Source organism: Athene noctua, chromosome 3 (assembly GCF_965140245.1).
Source record: "Athene noctua chromosome 3, bAthNoc1.hap1.1, whole genome shotgun sequence".
In the NCBI taxonomy this organism is placed as follows: domain Eukaryota; kingdom Metazoa; phylum Chordata; class Aves; order Strigiformes; family Strigidae; genus Athene; species Athene noctua.
This window is the reverse complement of record NC_134039.1, coordinates 60,463,887-60,484,272: the sequence shown is the minus strand read 5'-3', so window position 1 is coordinate 60,484,272 and position 20,386 is coordinate 60,463,887. Positions and strand designations below refer to the sequence as shown.

Sequence of the window (20,386 nt, the reverse complement as noted above, 5' to 3'; positions counted from 1 at the left end):
AAAGTTTACTGAAGACAAGAGCAAACCTTACCCCTAAATATAACATTATTCCATAGAACATAAATTTCCAGAAAAAGCATCGTCGAAGAGCATTCATAAGTTTGGGTTTTTTCTTTGAAGTTGCCAGCTCTCTGTCCCACTCTCTGAAAAGGAACCAAAAAACAAGACCATTAACTTGTGTGAGCAAATACATGGGTCTATGGTTCTGACATACTTCAATTCACTCAACTATATCCAAGGAGATTTAGCTAAGGTGACTAATGAAAGAAAGCTTTGCAGAGACCCCAAAGACCTGGCCTTCATTGACTTGATAGATCAATAAAAGTTCAAACCTAGTTCAGCCACATATTTGGCAGTTTTAAATACTCAGCCATACATCACTCTGCAGGGAATTAATTCATGAAAAGGTCACATTGTGTGTTTTAAAGAAACCTGCTGTACTTAAGACCAAAGCACAAATAATAGGCAAATAAACGTTTTGGAGCTCTTCCAGTCTACAAAAAGAAAACACCAACAAAGTACAAAAATATTACTTTTCTACTGCACAGCATTATTTTTAACCTTTTTGCTGGGAAAATAATTTCCTATTTGATAATAAATTGTTGATAGAAGCAATGCTATATACCAAAAGCATGTGTTTAGTCAAAATTCAACTCACAGATTAAAAAACTCCTAAGAATTGCCTCAGATCTTGTCTCCATTTTTCAACAGAATATTAAATAACTAGAATATACCATATATAAATATTCAAAATGCATTAAGTTTACCGGTATTCTCAATACTTTCCACCAGTTTTGAATACATAAGTCACACTGCAACTAAGTTTAGTTGGATTGACACAACAGTGCAGACATGAGCTGCCCTGGCACATCAGGGGAAGCTATACCAAAGGAATGTAGGAAAATCAGGGTATGATTTCTGCAGAAGCAATTAGTCTTTCAACAGTGGTATCAAAGGAAATTACAAATGTTATTTAGCTGAAGAAAAAATAAAACAAGGTTTTACAAGGATATTTTGGGAAGAAAGAACAGCAGAATAGGGAACTAACAGGGAGTCTAGCCTTGCTAGTCACTGGACAGATATCAGAGGTACCTGCATATAGTAATTTAGAGCATCTGGGTGATACATCTCCACCAGGGATCCCAGTCAGCTCCAAAAGACAACTATGTGCTCAATGAGGACACACTTGAGCCAGTCAGCGGGTGCAAACAGCTTGCATCCAACGCTATTTAAACATTGAGAACATTACAACAGCCTTTTTAATTAAATTGTGCAGTGTGATTCCTGAAACAAAATAATTTCATGAATCTTTCATACCTTTCTAGTTTTTCAGAAAGATTATCAGCAGAGTCCGCAGAAGGGATTTGATAAATATCTGACAGCTCCAACCGTCGTCTGTAACCCTTTTTCAAAATTGGTTTTGTCCATCTAGGCAGAAAAAAATGAATAAATTAAAAAATCAACAGTTTCTGAGGGTAATGCTGGAATTGCATTGTCTCAGCCTGAATATTTTATGCCCAGCACCCAAGTATGTCTATGTGCACAGGTGCACATACACACACAATACAACCCAATATAGTGCAGCTCTGTATCTTATTTACAAAACTATATTGACAAACATAACATTAAAAGAATAATTGCAGAACTGTTGCATTTTATCAGTATTAGGATGGGATCATGCTCCAAACTTCCTATTCAGTCAGTAGCAGACAAATGAACAGGCGATTGAGACCTTTGCACTGTATTTCCAAATATGTGCTAGGTCCATATAAATGAATAATAAATCAAAACTATAGTAAACTGGATGTATAAGCTTCATTCCTATAAGAGAGAAAATCTTAGTATAGTTTGAGTGTTCCTTTGACAGCCGACACTGCAGCATGCACTTAACAACATACAAGATCTTTTACATGACTCCTCATAAGATCTTCATTGCATCCATCACATATAAACATTTTGTGCTTTTTTTTCAAATATTTTGTTTAAAAATGTAATACCAATTTAAAGGACACACTGAATTGTACAAAATTTTGCAGCAGCTTCTGTTCTGAAATCTTTTTGAAAGCACGGGACTAAAACAAAACATAAACAAGCAACCATAAGAACTAATGGTTTATTTTGAAACTATTTGAGTTTCGGCTTTACTGCTGTTGTTAAAAAATATTTCCTTAAAAGAATTAAATGCCTGTGAAAGAAGTAGCTTGTGATTGATGGCTGTCATGTTTCCATATGGAAACACAGTTTGTAAAAAAACCAACCCTATGATTTATGATTATGATAAAACTTATCATCAGCAAAACCTCAGTCATTTCAGAATTTTTGTTTTAAATTTTCTTTATAGGCAATAGTTAGTAAAACTGCAAAGGAAATGCAATAATGTCTCCCATGATCATTTAGAAAATAAAAACAGCTATTGAAGATGCTTACCCGTATGCCTGTAAGAACATGTATCATACACACAAAGTAATCCACACTCAATTGCAGCCTCTGATAGTGCAAAGAGGTTGACACAACAGTGAAAGAACATCATTAGACACGACATGAGTGCAAAAAGACCTTAGCACAACAGCCAAAGCCTATCGGTGTGCAACTGTGCACATGCACACTCTAAAATTTACTTTAATGAAGTTATGAATCATATGAGACACCAGTCTATAATATCCATAATTCACTAAAGCACAAAGATATTTCCCAAGTGAACAGTTAATATCACACACACTGCAAAGAGAATGTGTTCTAAGAAATTAGAAGATTATCTTTCATTTCTGAAGTCATGCTACGGTTTCAGACAAATCATATGGGCTTTAGCTCCATCTCTGACACCACTGTGGCTGAGAAATAACACACAATTCGTGGTATGTTACAGCAAGGCAGCAAGGCAGCCAGAAGAGTCCACTTTGCAGAGTCATTGGTAAAACATGCATAAACTTTACTACTACTGGAAACAAGGGCCAATGTTTTCAGGGATATAACAAGATGGATTAGGAGAAAACTTCTGAATTTAAAATAATACTGTCACATAAAAGTCTTTCATGGCCACTGCAAGTGATAAATCAGGTATTGATTTGTATTTTGACAACTCCTGACAGCAGAAAGGACCAGTTGCTATTGGCTTTGTGCACATATTGTGGAGAAATAGCTAATCCTTGTCCTTTGGGAACAGAAACTCTTATGGACTGGCTTCATCAAAAGTTCTGTATACACAGATATTTTGGCAATGAATACAAGTTATAGGACACTAAACCACTACTGCAGCTAATGCAAGAAAGTAACTGTACTTCCTAAGCAACCTCTGTAATTCCCAATACCGTAGCTAAGTAATAACCTTGCTGAGCCCCTTAATAAAGCTTTGAGACTGCAATTCCCAACTTCACAAAAGAGAAATGCTTTATAGTTTCAGACTGTTTTGGGAAAACATTTTTCATTGCACTCTTTCTCTCCACACATTTGATTTTATTTATACATTTGAATAGCACCTACACTGGCATTTTGCCACTGCCTGAAGTAACAAAACATGCCTTTAGAAAGTGAACAAAGAGGCTGTTTTATCATTTGGGGAAGGCCGTATGTTTAGCAGATCTACTGTACTCCTAGAAATGTCTTTTGTTCTACTCAGTGCTTAACCGGGTGCAGTTATCAGTGCCATCTAAATTATGTGATCCCTAAGCCACCCCCCCCTCTTAAGTCAACAAGTTTGGTACAGACTTAGTGCATTCCTTCTCCTCATCTCTCTGCTCATCAGGGTAGCTGCCACTATGGTAGAGTAACTCTTCCAGCCTGCTAAAGGAGCAGTGCTGACACCTTCCCCCGGGGACCTCCAAGTCCACAGTCAGGTTCTTATCACAGGCTGTTGACAGGGCTTGCACAGAGATGTTCATCTCCCAGCTGCCCTGGCCTTGCTCAGAAGTCCCACCCTAACTAGATGTGGCCAATTTGCAAGCTGTGCCAAGGGGCTTCAGGTTGGAGTGGTAATCATGGGAGGAGTTGGCCTGTTACATGCTGTTTGTCTCAAAGTAGATTTTCAACAGCTGCTTGGGTTGTGCTGTCAAGAACTGTGGGAGGGAGACGGTACATATTTTATTACTAGACCTAGAATACATAAATATCTCCTAAAACCAACCTTTTGCCAGACTCGAATAGCATCAAGTTTACCATTATGCTCTGGATTCCTTGCGAAGTTTTGAAATGCAAAATGTATATATATATATATATAATTTTTTTTTTTTAATTAGCAATATAATCTGTGTTTATCAATGTTTCTTTATCACCAGCCAACACAGCTCAGTCAGAGTTTGCCAATGATTACAGCTCTTCTATTTTTTGGCTTAATAGAAAAAAAATGCCAGCATTAATTCTGAGGTTTTTCTTGTGGTTGCTGAGAACGAGAAATTTCTTTTAAAAGGAAGAGACCAAGAAGGAAGGGAAACAGATTTGCTTTACACCATTGCATTAGCAAATGCCACTGGATTACTGGCTGGCATTTAATGAACTCTTTCACAGAGAAACCTGTAGTGCTGTCAGAGTTTTGCCACTAACTAGGAATGTTATTATGGGTACACACATGAAACCCAGCAGGGGACAAGTTTCAAGGGTGTACAGTAGGAAAGAAGAGAAGAAGGAAAACAAGTTCCACCTCTGTTATTGATTGGCTGTAGAAAAAAATACTTTATGATCTTGAAATGTAAATATCATATACATAACACACTGTTTTAACTTCTCTTTTGGTAGATTTCTAATGATCATTTCTTCATCATTCACTTTAACAATATGTAAGATTTCTTACTACAGCTATTTCTTTCTCCAGCATGTTTAGCCTCATCCCACTTGAGCAAATTCCACCGATAGGACAGATGTCTTTGGCTTTCCAGAGAGTATTAACACAGACTGTTAGCTTGTCAATAGGATTTGGCTCTCCCTTAAGGCTGCTTTGCATGGCACTGAAGACAGAAGGAGCCTCTGTGTTGCTAAGCCAACTGCCCAGATCTTCCTCCCAGATACAGGGATTCCCTGTCTCCATCAGGCCCTTCAGGTCAAGAAGCACAGAGCGTTGAGCCAGTTACAGAGCAGCAGGGCTGGGCTATCAAAAACCTGCAAAGCAGAGCAGCTCTCCTGCAAGGGTCTGTGATCAGGCTGGTACCATTTCAACAGGTGTCCTATGCACAACACAGCAATATCTACTGAGCAGCATCAATGTGACCATGGCTTCATTCCCTTCTCTTCCACAGCACTGATACCTGTACACACTATAGCTAGGCATAGTGCCTGCAGCTCCTCAGGAACTGGACCTAAATCCTGATGGAGACAGAGCAAGGAAAGTGCCTCTGGATTTATCTTATCCCTTCTGTTAATAGTTATGGGGAAGGGCAGCAGGGAACATAATCAAGCCATGATTATGATGCTTTGGAGACTGTGTTATACAAGTGTTTGTAGAGCCACAATTTCCTACAGACTGCAGGAAAAGACTGAGGTATCACATAGAGCTCGGACATTCCCAAAGGGTCAAACCAGACTGGACTCTGCCAGAGGCTCTGCACTCCCATCTTGTCCCAAAAGATATCCATCACCCTGCCAGCAGAACAAATTGTGAATTGCTGCTTACTTTATACTGGAGGCAGCATCTCTACTACACTCAAAACTGTTTCTCCAGAAGAGTGTCTGCACCACACACCCTCTTCTCTGAGCATCCTGCAATGCAGCCAGAAAGGGCAAGCCCAGCTCTACATGATCCTTGCTAACAGATGGGACAAGTCAGTGCACCCACAGAGCATGACTGTCGGGCACCACAGCCCAATTCCTGCAACTTGGTGACTCTCGACAGAGCAGGGCTGCAGTCAGTTTAATGGTAAACTGCCGAAATAGCATGTTATATATTCTGAAAACTGTATTAAACCTTTAGCACTTTCCCCTTTAAAAACAAACAAATGCAGCATTCTGAGCTTAATATTTACACATAATTATTGCAGGGCTTCAACAACAGAAAGTAAATGCAGACCCTACTAATTTCTGCCTTTTTTTTTTTTTTTTCCCCAGATCACAAAAATTAAGATTTAAATTTCTTCACTGATAAACAATTCTTCCCCATGAGGTGTTATTTGACATGGAAAATACTAAGCTGCAGTACCATCGACTCTGCCACTAGCTGTGAGCAGCACCATTTTAAGAATAATCAATGTTCTGCTTAAACCCCAGGATTTCACCAGCAAATATTAATTAGGAATACTCCACAGCAATTCTTGGGGTAGGCTTGCCTTTTTATGCCCAGTTTTTGCAAAGCAACCCTTATTCAGATTATTATCTAACCTCTAAATTTTTGAGATTCAGATTTTTAGCAGAAATTCAATACTTTTTCCTTACAGTTAATAAGGTAGTAAAATTATTTCAGTTTGCAGAAGTACCAAGAACTACTTTTAAGAGAAAACAAAGTACATTAAGTGTACAAAGGTATTTGTGTAAGATGCAAGGACAGAATACATTCAATGTATTAAAATCTGTCAATTGTTTAGACAACAAAGTCAAGTGTAATATACGCCTCGAATATTTCTTTAACAAAGCTATCAAAATAACATAGTCATGATGATGTGCTAGAAAATAGGGTTTGAAAGGCTGTTTCAGCATGTGCCTAGAGTGAAACTGGCTAGGAGAGGATGTTTCTTCATCTTCACTCTTTTTCTCAGTTATATATCCCATAACAAGAATAAGAGAAAAATATTTCTTTCTCTTAGTCTTTGAAAGGCAAATAAACATTGCAGAAAGTTTGCATCAGTAAACTATTGCAGAGCTGTTCTATTGATGATTGAACTGAATTTTAAAATCTCCCAGATGTGTCACTAATGTGACAGCAACAAATGTAACCCAATTTTTACTCTACTGTCTTAGCTGTGCATTTATAGATACATTTCATGACAAACTAGCATACAATTACAAATCAGGTGCAAAAGCCCTTTCCAAACCTGTAATTTGTTCCAATCCCAGGACTGATATGTGATCAGGTATAAACACCTTCACAAACTGGTGAACACATTTGTGGCAGTTAAAATAGGGCATTGGAGGGTGGGAAGATTTTTTTATTTTTAATTTAAACACGAAGTATCAAAATGTAAATCACCACTACAGTAACATGGAATTAATCCTGAATTAGGGAGTGCTTCTCTTACTACTTGCTCTTGCCATCTTCTCTGTATCTTAGTATTAGATGCTGCTATTCCTCAGCCTGATCCTTGCAAGTTAATAGAGAAAATGTCTCATATATTCTGATTTCCAAAACGATCTTGGGCTTTGAGCAAAGCAACACTGGGGTGTTTTTTGGTTTTGTGTTCTTTGTATTTGTAACCTCCAGAGAAACAAAAGCATCCCAGATTTTACAGATTAATCTTACACTGAGTTAAACTGAAATAAAGTGAAATATCAGATTGACTCTAATACAAAAAAGAATCACATCCTTTATTTTAAAAGTTGAAAAAAAGTTTATAAAAACATAAATACCAACATTAAAACATGGGAATATACCTGAAACCAAGTACCTTTCCCAGGTGTCACTTAGTATTTTCTCCTAAGGCACAACCTTGATCATGGAGCCAAGGCATTAGTATTGCAGCTGGTCAACCCAAGCACTGCCTTTCAGGATTGATCCTCACTTCCACCTACTCTCCTGAAGGAAGGATGCTTACCCATATCTGACAAGCAGGAGGGTCCTGATTTCAAGGGAAAAACAATGCTGTTTCAAAATATGTCTTAAAAGCCTACTCATTCTCTCCTAATTTTGGGAGCTTCATGACAGCGCAGCATTGGTTTAGCTACTTGCTGACTGTGAAAATGCTCATGCAGATCCTTTTGCTTATATGAGAGGGAGTGATATGTAAACACAGCCTGTGAGTTCTTGCTCATCTCACCCAGGCATACCCCCTCTCTCATGAAAGGAGGTTGAACTCTTCTACAAGTCTACATTGCAAAATTTTGCAACGTGTATCACTAAAGTCTTCTTATATGCTACAATTTAATTTGACCTTTGACTTATTTATTTTAGAAGACATAATGTGACACATTATTATCCAGATGTCAGGTTGGCACCATCCTGTCCCCACAACCATTATACCTACATGCATATGCTGCAAAGTGGGGGGGGGGGGTGTGTGTGTGTGAAAAAAAAACCCAACAAGATAATGGCAACCTGTAGAGCTCTTCTGCAACAATACACATTATTCTCACCACTTTGAAAATAAGCATATTCCAAAAATTTAGATATTCAGAGACTGACACTTTTTTTGTAGGAAAGAGATGATAGTTGTGCACTGTAGAAATATTCTGAAATAACTTTGCCACACCACAAATATTCCTGTGCAATTAAAGTCCAGGACAGGAGATCTCAGGCAGTCTGCACTGACTCCACCACATGCTCCCAGGACAAATCACAGACCTCGTACACCCCACTTTCTTTTCTACAGAACGAATACGGAAATGTCTTTTTAGTGCATTCTTTGTGCTATCTACTTAGACCTGAAGATCTTCAAAACAGACTTCCTTATCAAATACGTTTCAGTGCTTAGTACAGTAGACTTCAGATTTCTGTTAGGGCATTTAGTAGCCTCTATAATACAGATAATAAAACTGCTTTCCATGTCATTGCCTACAGTATTAAGAAAGAATTCAAGGATTTGTATGGGTTATTTTCTATCCCACCAAGATCAAGTAAGCATGAAGGAGAATAAAAAGGTACAGACAGGTCTGCAAGTCTTCCAAATGCTTGATTATTTAATTTTGAATATCAAGATAGATAGTAAGTATTCCTCCTGCAGGAAGAAAAGAAGCTTTACATACATTCAGAAACTCAGATGCAACTTAGAGGCAACTGTGCATTAGAGGTATGAAGGAGACAGAGGTCACTGTGTTACACAGGGTTTGAACTTCTGCTTGTTAGATGCAGTATTAGGCTGAGCCAAGGAAACAATTTAGCCTTATTACTAGAGAAGGTATTTATGGGGCTGAAATTATTTCAGAGTAGGAGACTCAGCATCCTTTCTCCAGTTCAAGTTTCATATTTTACCTTAGAAATATTAACAGAAAAATTTTCAAAAGGAGTCCAAAACTTGCACGCACATCTTCAAACCATCTGGGGCTGACTTTCAGAAGTACTGAAAGCTTGCCATTTCACAGAATCACAGAATCATCAAGGTTGGAAAAGACCTTGAAGATCATCCAGTCCAACCATTTATCTAACAATGACAATTCCCAACTACACCATATCCCTCAGCACTATGTCGACCCTACTCTTAAACACCTCCAGGGATGGGGACTCCTCCACCTCCCTGGGCAGCCCATTCCAACACCTAACAACTCGTTCTGAAAAGAAATGCTTCCTAATATCTAGTCTAAACCTTCCCTGGTGCAACTTGAGGCCATTACCTCTTGTCCTATCGCTTATTACTTGGTTAAAGAGGCTCATCCCCAGCTCTCTGCAACCTCCTTTCGGGTCTCCCCTCAGCCTCCTCTTCTCCAGACTTTCAAACGGGTCTGAAGGGTTGGCAGTAGACAAATGACCAGGCAGCCTCACAGGGCCATAATCTGTTCTGTGGCTGCATCTGTGCTTGGTTTTCACTAACAGCCAGGAGTTATGATTACCTGGGATCAGTGAAAGGCACATCCTCAGGACTAGACCCATAAAGGGCCTTAAGAATACACTGTAAGAAATTTGCCTTGTATAAGTGTCTAAGCCAGCTGTCCTAGCAACTGAGACATCACCCCATACAACTCAATCCACTTGCTCACAGTTTCCAGCTTACACAGAGCCTCCCTGCTCAGAGGGGAAAGATGAGCAAGATGCTACAGCTAGGTACTGATAGAGGATGCTCCATATATATGTTGGATATGACAATTTCCAAACACCTGCCCTCCAGAGTGAAATTTATAGATATGAATTAAGTCTTTAAACTTCCTATACAATATCTGGGATATTTCGAAACTCAAGACAATTTCAGGGCAAGTTTTGAGTACAAATATACACATTAATTCCCAAACTTCTCTAGAAAAATAAACATATAAATTCCTTTCAGTTCAGTAATCAAAATCCTAAGTCTCCTCTTAGTATTAAATCCTAAAATACACAGTTCAAGGATAGAGCAGAGACTGCCTAGAGCAGGTCTGGCTTTAGTTCCTTTCTCAGAAGAGATTCAAACTGATTCTCATGAGAATGCCGTTTCAAACCAGAAACTATGTTGATCAAGGTCTCAAATTTGCAATTACGACTGAATTAAGCTAGAAAGAGTGAAAGAATAACCATGACTGTAGCTCATGGGCTAGGTACTTTCAAAACTTAAGTCCTGGATATGTTATCCACCCTAAAGGTTATTAACAGACTTCATAAAAAGTGCCCTTGGAACAGAAATCAGGACTTGCAAACAAGTTTCTGACCCAGCAGACTACAGAGACTCTTGCTGAGCCAGAGATAGAGAACTAAAACACTTTCACTGCCATACCCTGGTAACACTGGTTCTACTTCCCAGAAAAGATGAGGTGTAGAATTGAATTCCTTATCCCACCCATCCCAGTACACACATGGCAGAAGAAGGAATCCAACATTTACCCCCTACCTGCTAAATTGTTCTTGAAACCACTGGACAGCTGTATAAAAAGGTGGCAGTTTACTTTTTCTCTGATTTGGAAAGAGAGAAGTAACTAGAGCAAGTCTGATGGACAGAACCCACAAGAAGATATGGCACAAAAGCTGACTTAGTTTGTATTTCTCATTTGGATTTAATAATGAATCAGGCACCGAATTACTCAGTCCTGCCAAGACAGTTGTCACACTTAGTACATACCAAAGCAAAAGTATATGCTTAAAGAGTTGGTCATGAGCACAAGGATTGTTTTTTGTGAACTTCTATTTAAATATCTAAATTTGCATATAAAAAAAAAAATCAGAATTCACAAAGTCGCAGCCTTTTCTGAAACTCCAGCAATAACTCTGTGTTTCAGTACCCAGCTAGAAATTAATTAATTTATTAATTTGCCTTAATAAAACCATAACAATACTGCCCAATCTCAGTAAATCTACAATAAAAACTAGGTGTATGCAAAGTACTCTGAAGTTGTTTGCTACAAAAGGTATGGTCTTGACACTGCAAAACTCCAAGAACATAAGTAAATGTTATAAAGACAAAAATGAAGCTTTACAATTAATACAAAATTGAGCATATGACCATCTAACTGCTTCTGCATAAAACTCTATTTTCTTTAAACAAGACAAAAAGTTGGCAGTGCACAGACAAATATCTCACATGTCGTTGGGAACAAAATGGATCAGCTCTGAAAATGTCACAAGGAAAACAGAACAAAACACAAAAGAAACCCTGAAACCACAAACACTTAGTATCTACTGTTTTGTGTCATCCCAATGGAGGATCTCAAACCACTTGTCCTCACACCTCATTTCCTAACCAACAAAACTCAGTTTCTAAAAAAAATTGTTCAGCTTTGAGGATGAAAGTTGATTTCTAATGTCTAAATACTTTCTATTGTGACCACCCCAAGCAATTATCTTTTTTTTTGCCCCACCAGTGTCGCTCATCTTGGAAATCCAACAAAAATATAACATTTTCCCTAAGATACTACTCATTGTAAAGACTTGACAGTTTCTCACCTTTTGGCATGAAGAATTAAGAAAAAATGTATAAACAATATTGAAATACGACTAAATTATTCACTTAAAAGCAAGGAGCTCCATTCTGACTTTCACACATTTAAACATATCCCTCCAGCCCTAACAACACATTATGAAGCACTAAAACCTTGCCAGTAGGTTTAATGACATCAGCATCAAGATATTGATAACAGCTCATACAATATTAAATAATAATATTACATTTATTAGCAAGATTTCCTGAATAACAGCTAGTACTTTAGCGTCACTTCTGCTAACATGACCTTCAACTTATTGCATTATGTTCAGATTAGCACTTCACACATAACTGCATAGGAACCTCCTATAAAAGTTTCTTAACTGAAGCATTCTGCAATGTTGTACTTGAAAGCAACTATTTCATCATAATTGGAAAAAGCAATCTTTTTCCATACACACCTTTCTATTTTGTATTTTTTTTAAAAAAGAATCGACTACTTATTTCAGAAATAATGCCCTTGAGTTCTGTCTCACACATTTTCATGGAAGTAAAGCATGTACTAAAATGTAGGCATGTCCTGGAGTGCTTTACTAAATATGATCAATATCAGAAACCAATGATGTGTGTAGATTCAGTTAAAACACTAATAGAGTAGTCTGACATCTTGGAAAACCTTGTTCCAATCTCACTCATTAATCACTACTTTGTGGATGTTTCCAGTTGAGTGGTCAGGTCTTCTGTTACTGATATGTAGCAAGTGCTTCTGACTTTGTAAAGCTCAGCCCAAATAATACACTTCAAAGTATTGTGAAATTCTTACATCTTGAAGAACCTTTGCCCTGCTAATAATCTTTAGCATTCATCCTGATCTACTTTTGATGAGACAGAAACTGATGGAGTCCTTGAATACAGAAGGGATACATTTTAAAACAAGTTAATATGTTTCATCTCTATAAATACTGTATGTTTTTAAAATGTTTGTTTATTTATTTATTTATTTTTAAGAGAAAGACATCTTTGCTGCCAGCTTGGATGTAATGCATTTTCTTATCTTGTGGCTTTCACTTTTGTGACCTTTTCAATTATTTCATATATATGAAGAAACAAAGATATTCACAGTGTATGTGGTAAAACACAAGTAAGCAGAGACTTCTTCATTCACAGAAACATCATTCTGAAGGTATTAGAACCATATTGGATACTTTATAGATTTACACATACAATTCGGGCTGTTCTGACACAGTGAACTGAATGTTTACTTTAAGTGCCTGATTTTTCTATGAAACAATGTTACTATAAAATTTTGTAAAGAAATTGCTCTAGTATATTCATCATAAACATCTCTAACTTTATATACTTATCACTTTAGTTACAGTCAGAGAGCTGGTACAACATAATGTATCATGCGTGATAAACATGATTCAAACATCATTTTCACTTAAAGACTGTGATTTTAAAAGACCAGGTCAGGCCCAAGGATGGTTAATTATATACTTAACGAGCACGAACTGCATCTGGTTTCAGCCATAGGAACTTTAACTAAGGTAGGAATCAGAAGTATATTTCCTTTATCTTACTGGGGGTTTTTTTGTGACACTTTCAGCATCACAGTTTCTAGGAGAGCACTACTCTGATAGAAGCTTTACAAATAAATAAAACAAAATAGAACAAGTGGCTCTTCAAGCAATGAAGCTAATATGCAGCTTTATTTCCTACAAATTTGTATTATAGTTGTCAGGAGAACTGACTGAAACGTCTGTGGAGAATTTGTAAAGGCTTACACTCCCAACATCCACACTCCCAGGTTCTAACAGCACTTGCGAGCAGGTATGGCTTCTTTCCCATTGCAGCACCACTGGAGGACACCTCTAGGATCCTCACCTTTACCTGGATAGTTGTAAAATGTTAGGAACCGGTTACGTTTGGGATCCTTCCCCAGTGTCACATCTGGCTAAAATGAGCTAAAGTGGGGAAGGCAGGCAGAGTGATTCAGACAGACCCACTTCCATGAAGAAACTTTAAAAAAAGGTCCAGGCCAGCCTGCTGAAAAAGAAACCTATCCCAAAAGGATTAAGAAGTGAGCTAAAAGCCCTCAGTTGCTCGGGCAGACACCTCGTGCCAATGTTATGGTTTTACATCACGTGTTCCCATTTCAGACACCATGTTCGCATCTTACACAAGATTTCCTCCCTCCCCTCCCTGCCGTGCAAAAGACCCTCAAGTAACAAAAGGGGGAACCCGCACCCTGGCAAAGCTGCTGGTGTGTGGGCCAATGCCTGAAAGATTATTTGCTCTTCCAGTTGGCAGTGTCATTCCTAGCAATGTCACATAAAACATGTTCAGGCTTCTATATTGTCTTATAAAGTACGTTGTGCCCAGGCGTTGGTATTGGCTCCTTCTCTTTTTATTTGAAGTTGTGAGAAAGAAAAGGAGCCAGGGAGAGAACACTTGCAAGGCTTGCAAGGAGCAGCAGTTTCCAGTTATGTTACCCTCGCACACCAAGCAAATGCTAAACACCCTAAAAGCCAAACAGAAGGAATAGTTACTCCGAGAGCATTTCCCCTCTGCTCCCCCCACCCCATCGTGTTCTCACAGTTTACAGTGAAATAACAGATTAGCTAGTTGAGCAATTTACCAAAGGTTACTCAAATTATGTCATAAATTCATCTGTCCGGGTCCAGCGAGGGTTGATACCACTTGGCAGACAGAACCCGTTCCCGGTGCTAAAATCCCAGGCAACAACAACGCAAAAAAAGAGAGATCTCATCATTCGGCAACGAGCGAGGCTCCACCGCGCTCCCCGCAGACCTTTCCTGAGCTGAGCGGCGCCCGGCGCTCGGCCACCTTCTCCGCCGCGCCCCGGGGGAGAGGAGCCCCCGCCGCGCCCCCCGCCCTGCCGCTGCCCCGCGCCGCACGTGTCCGCCGCGACGGGGCTCCCACCTGAAGAAAAGTTTGGAGAAGACGTTCGCCTTCTCCAGCGGGGACCTCTGCATGGTGCCCGGAGCTGCGCGGAGCTGCGGTGCGGTGCGGTGCGCGGGGACCCGGCGGCAGGCGCTAATCGCTGACGGCTCGCCCGCCCGCTCCGCTCCTGCGGCTCTCCCACCTTATCCGCTCGGCCGACTCTGATGTCACCGCCTGCCTCCTGCCCCTGCCCCTCTCCCCGCCTCTGCTCTGCCCGGGTTCAAAAGCGGGAGGGCTGGGCCCCCGGCCCGCGCTGCCGCCTCCCCGCCGCGCCCGGCACCGCGCACCGGGCGCGCCCCGCGGCTCCCCCCGCACCCCTCCTCTCCCCTCCCCGGTTCCCCGCCGGCTCCCGGCCAGCCCGTTAACTCCACCTGCCGACGCCGCTTCGCCAGTCGCCCCACGGCGGGTCCCCAACGTTCCCCGAGCCCCCGCCGGACGGGGGGCCGCGGGGGTGACGCTGCCCGTCCCGCCGTGCCTCCTGCCCGCGCTCCGGTCGGCGGGCACAGTGCGGCCAGGAGACCCCCCTCGGGACGTCCGGAGAACCCCTCACCCCCCAAGCGCGGAGCTCCACACCGCCGAGCCTACCCCGGCACGCTGGCCGCCTGCTCGCAATCCCCCTGAGACCCGCGGGAGCCGAAGTCGGGTTTAGCGGGGTTTGGCTTTGGTGGTACCCGGGGTCCGAGCCAGCAGCCCCCGTACCCCCCCGCCCCCAGCACCTGCGCGCGGTCCCGCGGGAGAGCGCAGGGGCGCAGGGCCCGGACCGTGAGAGCCGCGGGGAGTGCGTGAGAGCGGGAAGCCCCATCGTACCCACCTTAAAACACACCGCCTTCAGAAAGTCTTCTGGCAGGCACGGCTACCTGAACCGAGAGAAATGAGCACTGAAAGAAAAACTTCCTCAAGAAGTTTAGCCCAAACACCCAGATTTAACACTAAAGCTGTTTCTGAAGCATTACACACGTGCCGTCCAAACGAAATTGCCGCTTTCAGAGCACACGGCAGAAAGCATGCTTTAGAGAAGACAAAGATGACAAGAAATAGGAAAAAAACCTCGTGATTTAATTCTGTATAAGACTTAATTTTATTGAATGCTTTATTGTGGTATCTACGCACTCCAGTTTCACTTCTTAAAGAAAAAATGGATGGAAAAGGTCACGCTTTCCTAAGCACGCAGCCATTCCCCTCTGAACTGGCTCTGTAAAGAGGCAAATGTGCTTCTCTATGCACTTATAGATCACACTACAATTTAACCAGCTGTAACTCTCTGCAAACTTTGAAGACATTTTTTATTTCGCCGCCTCTTGTTACACCCCGCTGTGTTTTCATAAAGAATTTCTCCTTGCCTTGGCAATTCTCCCTCGCAGACTGCGGATAGCTAAGAAGTGCCCTCTTACCCTGTCACCGCACCGGGCTCCTTTGTGTCTCAGACCTCCCTCGGATCCTTCCCGATTCTGTTTTATTAATGACAAAACCAGTAAGAAACACGAGGCAGGCAGGACTCCAGGAAACTGTCCGCACTTTAGCATGTCCTCAGACAATGTGTAGAGGCAGGGCGAAATCCGCCCGGGCTCCTCCAGGACAGCAGCGCGGAGCCAGCACCCTGACACCTAGCGGAGACGGACCTGCGCCCCGCGCCCCGCACCGCATCGCGCCCCGCACCGCGGCCGCCGGGAGAAGGCGGGACGGGCTTCTCAGGGCGCCTGGTGCCGAGCTCCAGGGAGGCACCTCCCGCCGCTCCCCGAGGCGCTGGTGGCGGCAGCCGGTGACGGCTCCTCCAGCCCGGCCGCGCTCCGTGACCGCGATGAGATGCTCGAGTCGGCTCCATCCTCTGGAGCAAGGCTGCGACCCCACACGCTCCGTCCACCCCTGAAGGAAGCTCTTTGCGTAGGCCCCGGCGTTGCAGATAACACTTAAGTCTCCAAAATTCTTCCACTTCGTTAGAAAACGGTGAAATGCTAATTTAAAGACAAACTGAGTCTTCTGAGCAGTACACATGCCCCTGGTAAAGGCTCTTTCCCTCACTAGCCTTCGGACCTCTGGTACAGGTGAATAAAGCAGAAACTGAGCATGGGATTATACTTTTTTTGTAATTTGCATTAGGAGGTGAGGTATGTTAGTCATTTAAGACCTTTCATGGATCAGATCCAAACTGCCTAAAATGTCAATGGCTAATGGAGTGGTTTTCATAACAGTATCTCCCTGTTGCTATTACCACCAGAGCTGACTTGTGAGCATTTGTGGCAAATATGGAACTAACAAAGACATCCTGTCAGTCATTGTCAACTATTTAATTTTTTTACTTGAAAAAACTTGACCTTTTATATGTCAAGCTCTCTAGATCTCTATTGTGAGCATTTCTTAAAATATTTGTTTGCCTAATTCCTTAAGTACCAGCTATCCACCAGAACCTGGGGATTACTTCCCTGCTCTGTGATCCGATAGTTTTGCCAGTAACAGCTACCTCAAACACACACACACACACACCCAGTCACAAACTCACAACTAGTTGTGTTTTACAGAATTATTTGTTATTTTTCTTTTGACTGTTTCCAAAAACATTCCACTGGTACATTTACTTGCCTTTTTTTTTTTTTAAACTGAACATTTTGCAGTTTCAGAGCAACTGTTATTCCTAATATTCCCAGGGATCCTGAACATACTCAGCTGACGTGAATGTGAAACTTGTCATTAGCATTAATGTGAGTAGGAATGAATAAACCATAATATTTCTATTCTCTCTAGGGACTGAAATACCTCCAATCTTAGTACTATCTATGAATTTCATTTACAAGATCTTCTTTTACTTCTACAGAAATGCAACCCACTATGACAACAGCTACTTTATCCTTTAATTATATCCACATGCATCATCTATCTGTCTTTATATCTCTGAAGAGAATGTAGTGAGGCTGAGTTACAGAACCAGGTGGCACATGAACAGGAGAACGAGTAACAGCTGGTTTCTCGTGCCATCACTGCAGTAACTCTGGCTGCCACACTTGTGCAGGGCTACCTCAGGTGAGAGAATCAGGTGAGAACATCAGGTGAGAACCAGCGTGTTGTGGTCAGTCTCAAGTTGCACACACGGGAAACAGACAAGCTGGTTACATGCTTTCATGTTCATAGCAATTTAAACTGATTTCCACCCTGGGGGCTGTAACCCTGGCCTCTCTCCTGCCCTTGGATACCCATTCCCATTCCTCTCCAGGACTCCCAGACTGCCTGTAAAGCTGCTAAAGGCTTCTGGTCTAGCTGAAAACTCCACCAGAGTGGTGCATTTTCAGAGGAATCTGAACTTAGGAGGAGGAAAACCAACCACCAAACACTGGTGCAAAGGGTACAAACCCTATGGCAAGGGGCAAGGCAGGAGAAAGGCAGCCCAAGGGAAAGATCAGCTTTAGCTGCCACAGAGTCACCAGTGGAATTTTGCACCCCCTTTCTTAGGTAGAGCAATGCATTAGGGGTCTGAAGTTTTTTTGTTTTTTATCCAGCTGCTGATTTTCAAGAAGGGTAGATGAAACTAATTGTATTTGAATCTTGGATTAGCTAACATCAGTGAACAAATGGGGTAGAAATTATTAGTAGAAAGAGAAAGCACGATCATATTAAACACCATCTCCTTAGAAAATTAAGCCAAGGAGCTGCCAAAAGTAACACTTTAAGCCACTGACTTTTTGTTGTTGCTTAAAATGAAAAAGTGTTTTGTTCAGTCTTGTAATTCCAAACTGAAAAGTTTATTCTTTAAAATAGACCTGTCAAAAACAAAAAAGTCCCTTTGCTGTAGGGATAGGGAGAGAGAAAACAGGTATCAAGGTGAGGTTTATTTTCTTTGTTCGGTGGTTGAAGCAACCAGACCTATCAATCAAATTTCTAACCAAACCCTCAAATTTTTCCATATCTTTTAATTAACTTGAAACTATTTTGGTTGTAATATTTCATTCAACTGTTGTCTACTCTCCAGATATTTCTTTTAATAAAAGCAGAAAACTCAATCCACAAACCTGACAATGGTCTTTCCATCAAGCTTTCCTGAGGACTCTAGCGCACCTGGGTTCACTTCCTCATTCCAAGGGATTTAAATAATGGTGGGAGGCCTTGCTTCAGATCCTCTTGGATGAATGCCCTTAAGATATGGGTCAGGTCTTGTCCCTCAATATCTCGTGAGATGTCTTAACTTCATCTAACTTCCTATTATTCCTGGTAGCAGGGAAAGCAGTCTGTCCAACAGTCCATAGGGTACAGCTTTACTTTACCCTACAGTTTTTATTTACAAAAAAAATTATTACTCTGTCTCAGAGCTGCTCACACACCAAGGCAACCTTAGAAAAGGATACAGAATAGTAAAGCAGTAACAATGAAAGAACTTTGTCAACTAGAATTATATGTATAATTTAATATTCAACAAAAGCATTCTACCCAATGGCTTACACATTTTTAGTTGTTGAAGTCCCCACAAGACTCTCTAGTTATAGATAAATTAGCAATGTCTTGCTTTTCATACTGCTTGTCAGTTTTGGCTTATACTACTATGAATTCCAAAGAGCTGCTCTATTCCAAGGAAATATAATGAAAACTGAATCACAACCAAGATAAAAGCTACAGCAGCATTTATTGGAAAAAAGTAAACTATTCAGATATTTACCAGGCAAATAGATTTTGAGTCCGCATTTGTAACACTTTTAGAATACAGATGGACAGAATATTTTATATTTAGATGTAGAAGATGCAGGTCTGACAGCTGCTGGATCCATTAACACAAGCAGAAACTGTATCCCAATAAACTGTTTTAATACTGCTCAAATTGCCTCAACCAGGGCTCTCAGTATTCATATATTAACATTCTTAATCTGTGCACCGGATACTTTTGCTTTCTCACACTGCATCATCAGTATCTGACTACGTCAATTCAACTCATGGTCTCGATACATCCTGAAAACAGTTTAATATTTCAGGGAAACTAAGCAGATCTTCTACCAGGCATGGATTTCTGTGATACAGGGTATGGAACTAGGAGGTAAAGTACTGTGAAAGTACTAGACCTTTCATTTGGGGCAGGCAAAATGGACAGAATATCACATGTGGATAAACTCTTACATGGAAGTCTCGAAAGGGAAAACAGCAATGAATACATCACAAGCCTGATGTAAGAACAGAAGAATAGCAGTGTGTTGGTTTTTAGTGCAACTCATCCTGAATTTGCAGAGGTTGATCCTACAGATACTCCAGATGAACTTCTTCAAAGCACTTCAAATTGCATATAATTTTCATCAAAAATTATCACACTAGAAGGAACCATCAGACAAGTCAGACATGTTCATATGCTGACATTTGGTCTAAGAAGTTAATAAGAACTGCAAGAATACTTTTTCAAACTGAAAGGTATTTTTAAGCCTTTAGAAATTGTTTATGCACAATAAGGGAAGTGAAAATATATTATTTCATTCAGAAGCACAGAAATTGTCTGTGACAAACCATTTCTATTTGTACTGAAGGATGAATCCCAGTGCATCAAAATCAGTAAAAACTTTCAAATCTAGTGTCATCTTGATCTGCCTTGCTACATGATCTATCAAACTCACTGAGGTCTTGCTGACTAAGCTTACATCGAACAAAGTCCCAAAGGAACTAGAATCTGAGAATAGTAAGTTTAGACTGGGGCCTTGGTTACAGGAGAAAGTCACACTATTCATTTTTAAGCATGAATTCTAAAATATTTGTTAAAATGTTGAAATCCCTGCTGGTAGTAACCCTCCTTCATAAGACCTGTGGAGGATTTTGTCAGGTTGGACACAGCTTAATCAGAAATGAGAACTGTC

At 40.9% G+C, this 20,386-nt stretch overlaps 1 protein-coding gene across 1 annotated transcript in view; it reads right to left on the bottom strand.

The window, feature by feature from the left end:
- CFTR (CF transmembrane conductance regulator) overlaps positions 1–14,605 on the bottom strand; it is a 90,986-nt gene extending 76,381 nt beyond the window's left edge. The window contains exons 1-3 of the mRNA XM_074901560.1: positions 14,553–14,605; positions 1,318–1,428; positions 32–143 (exon numbers count right to left, since the gene is read on the bottom strand). Coding sequence (XP_074757661.1) covers positions 32–143; positions 1,318–1,428; positions 14,553–14,605 — 276 coding nt within the window. The remainder of the gene's footprint in view (positions 1–31; positions 144–1,317; positions 1,429–14,552) is intronic.
- Positions 14,606–20,386: the final 5,781 nt, after the last annotated feature.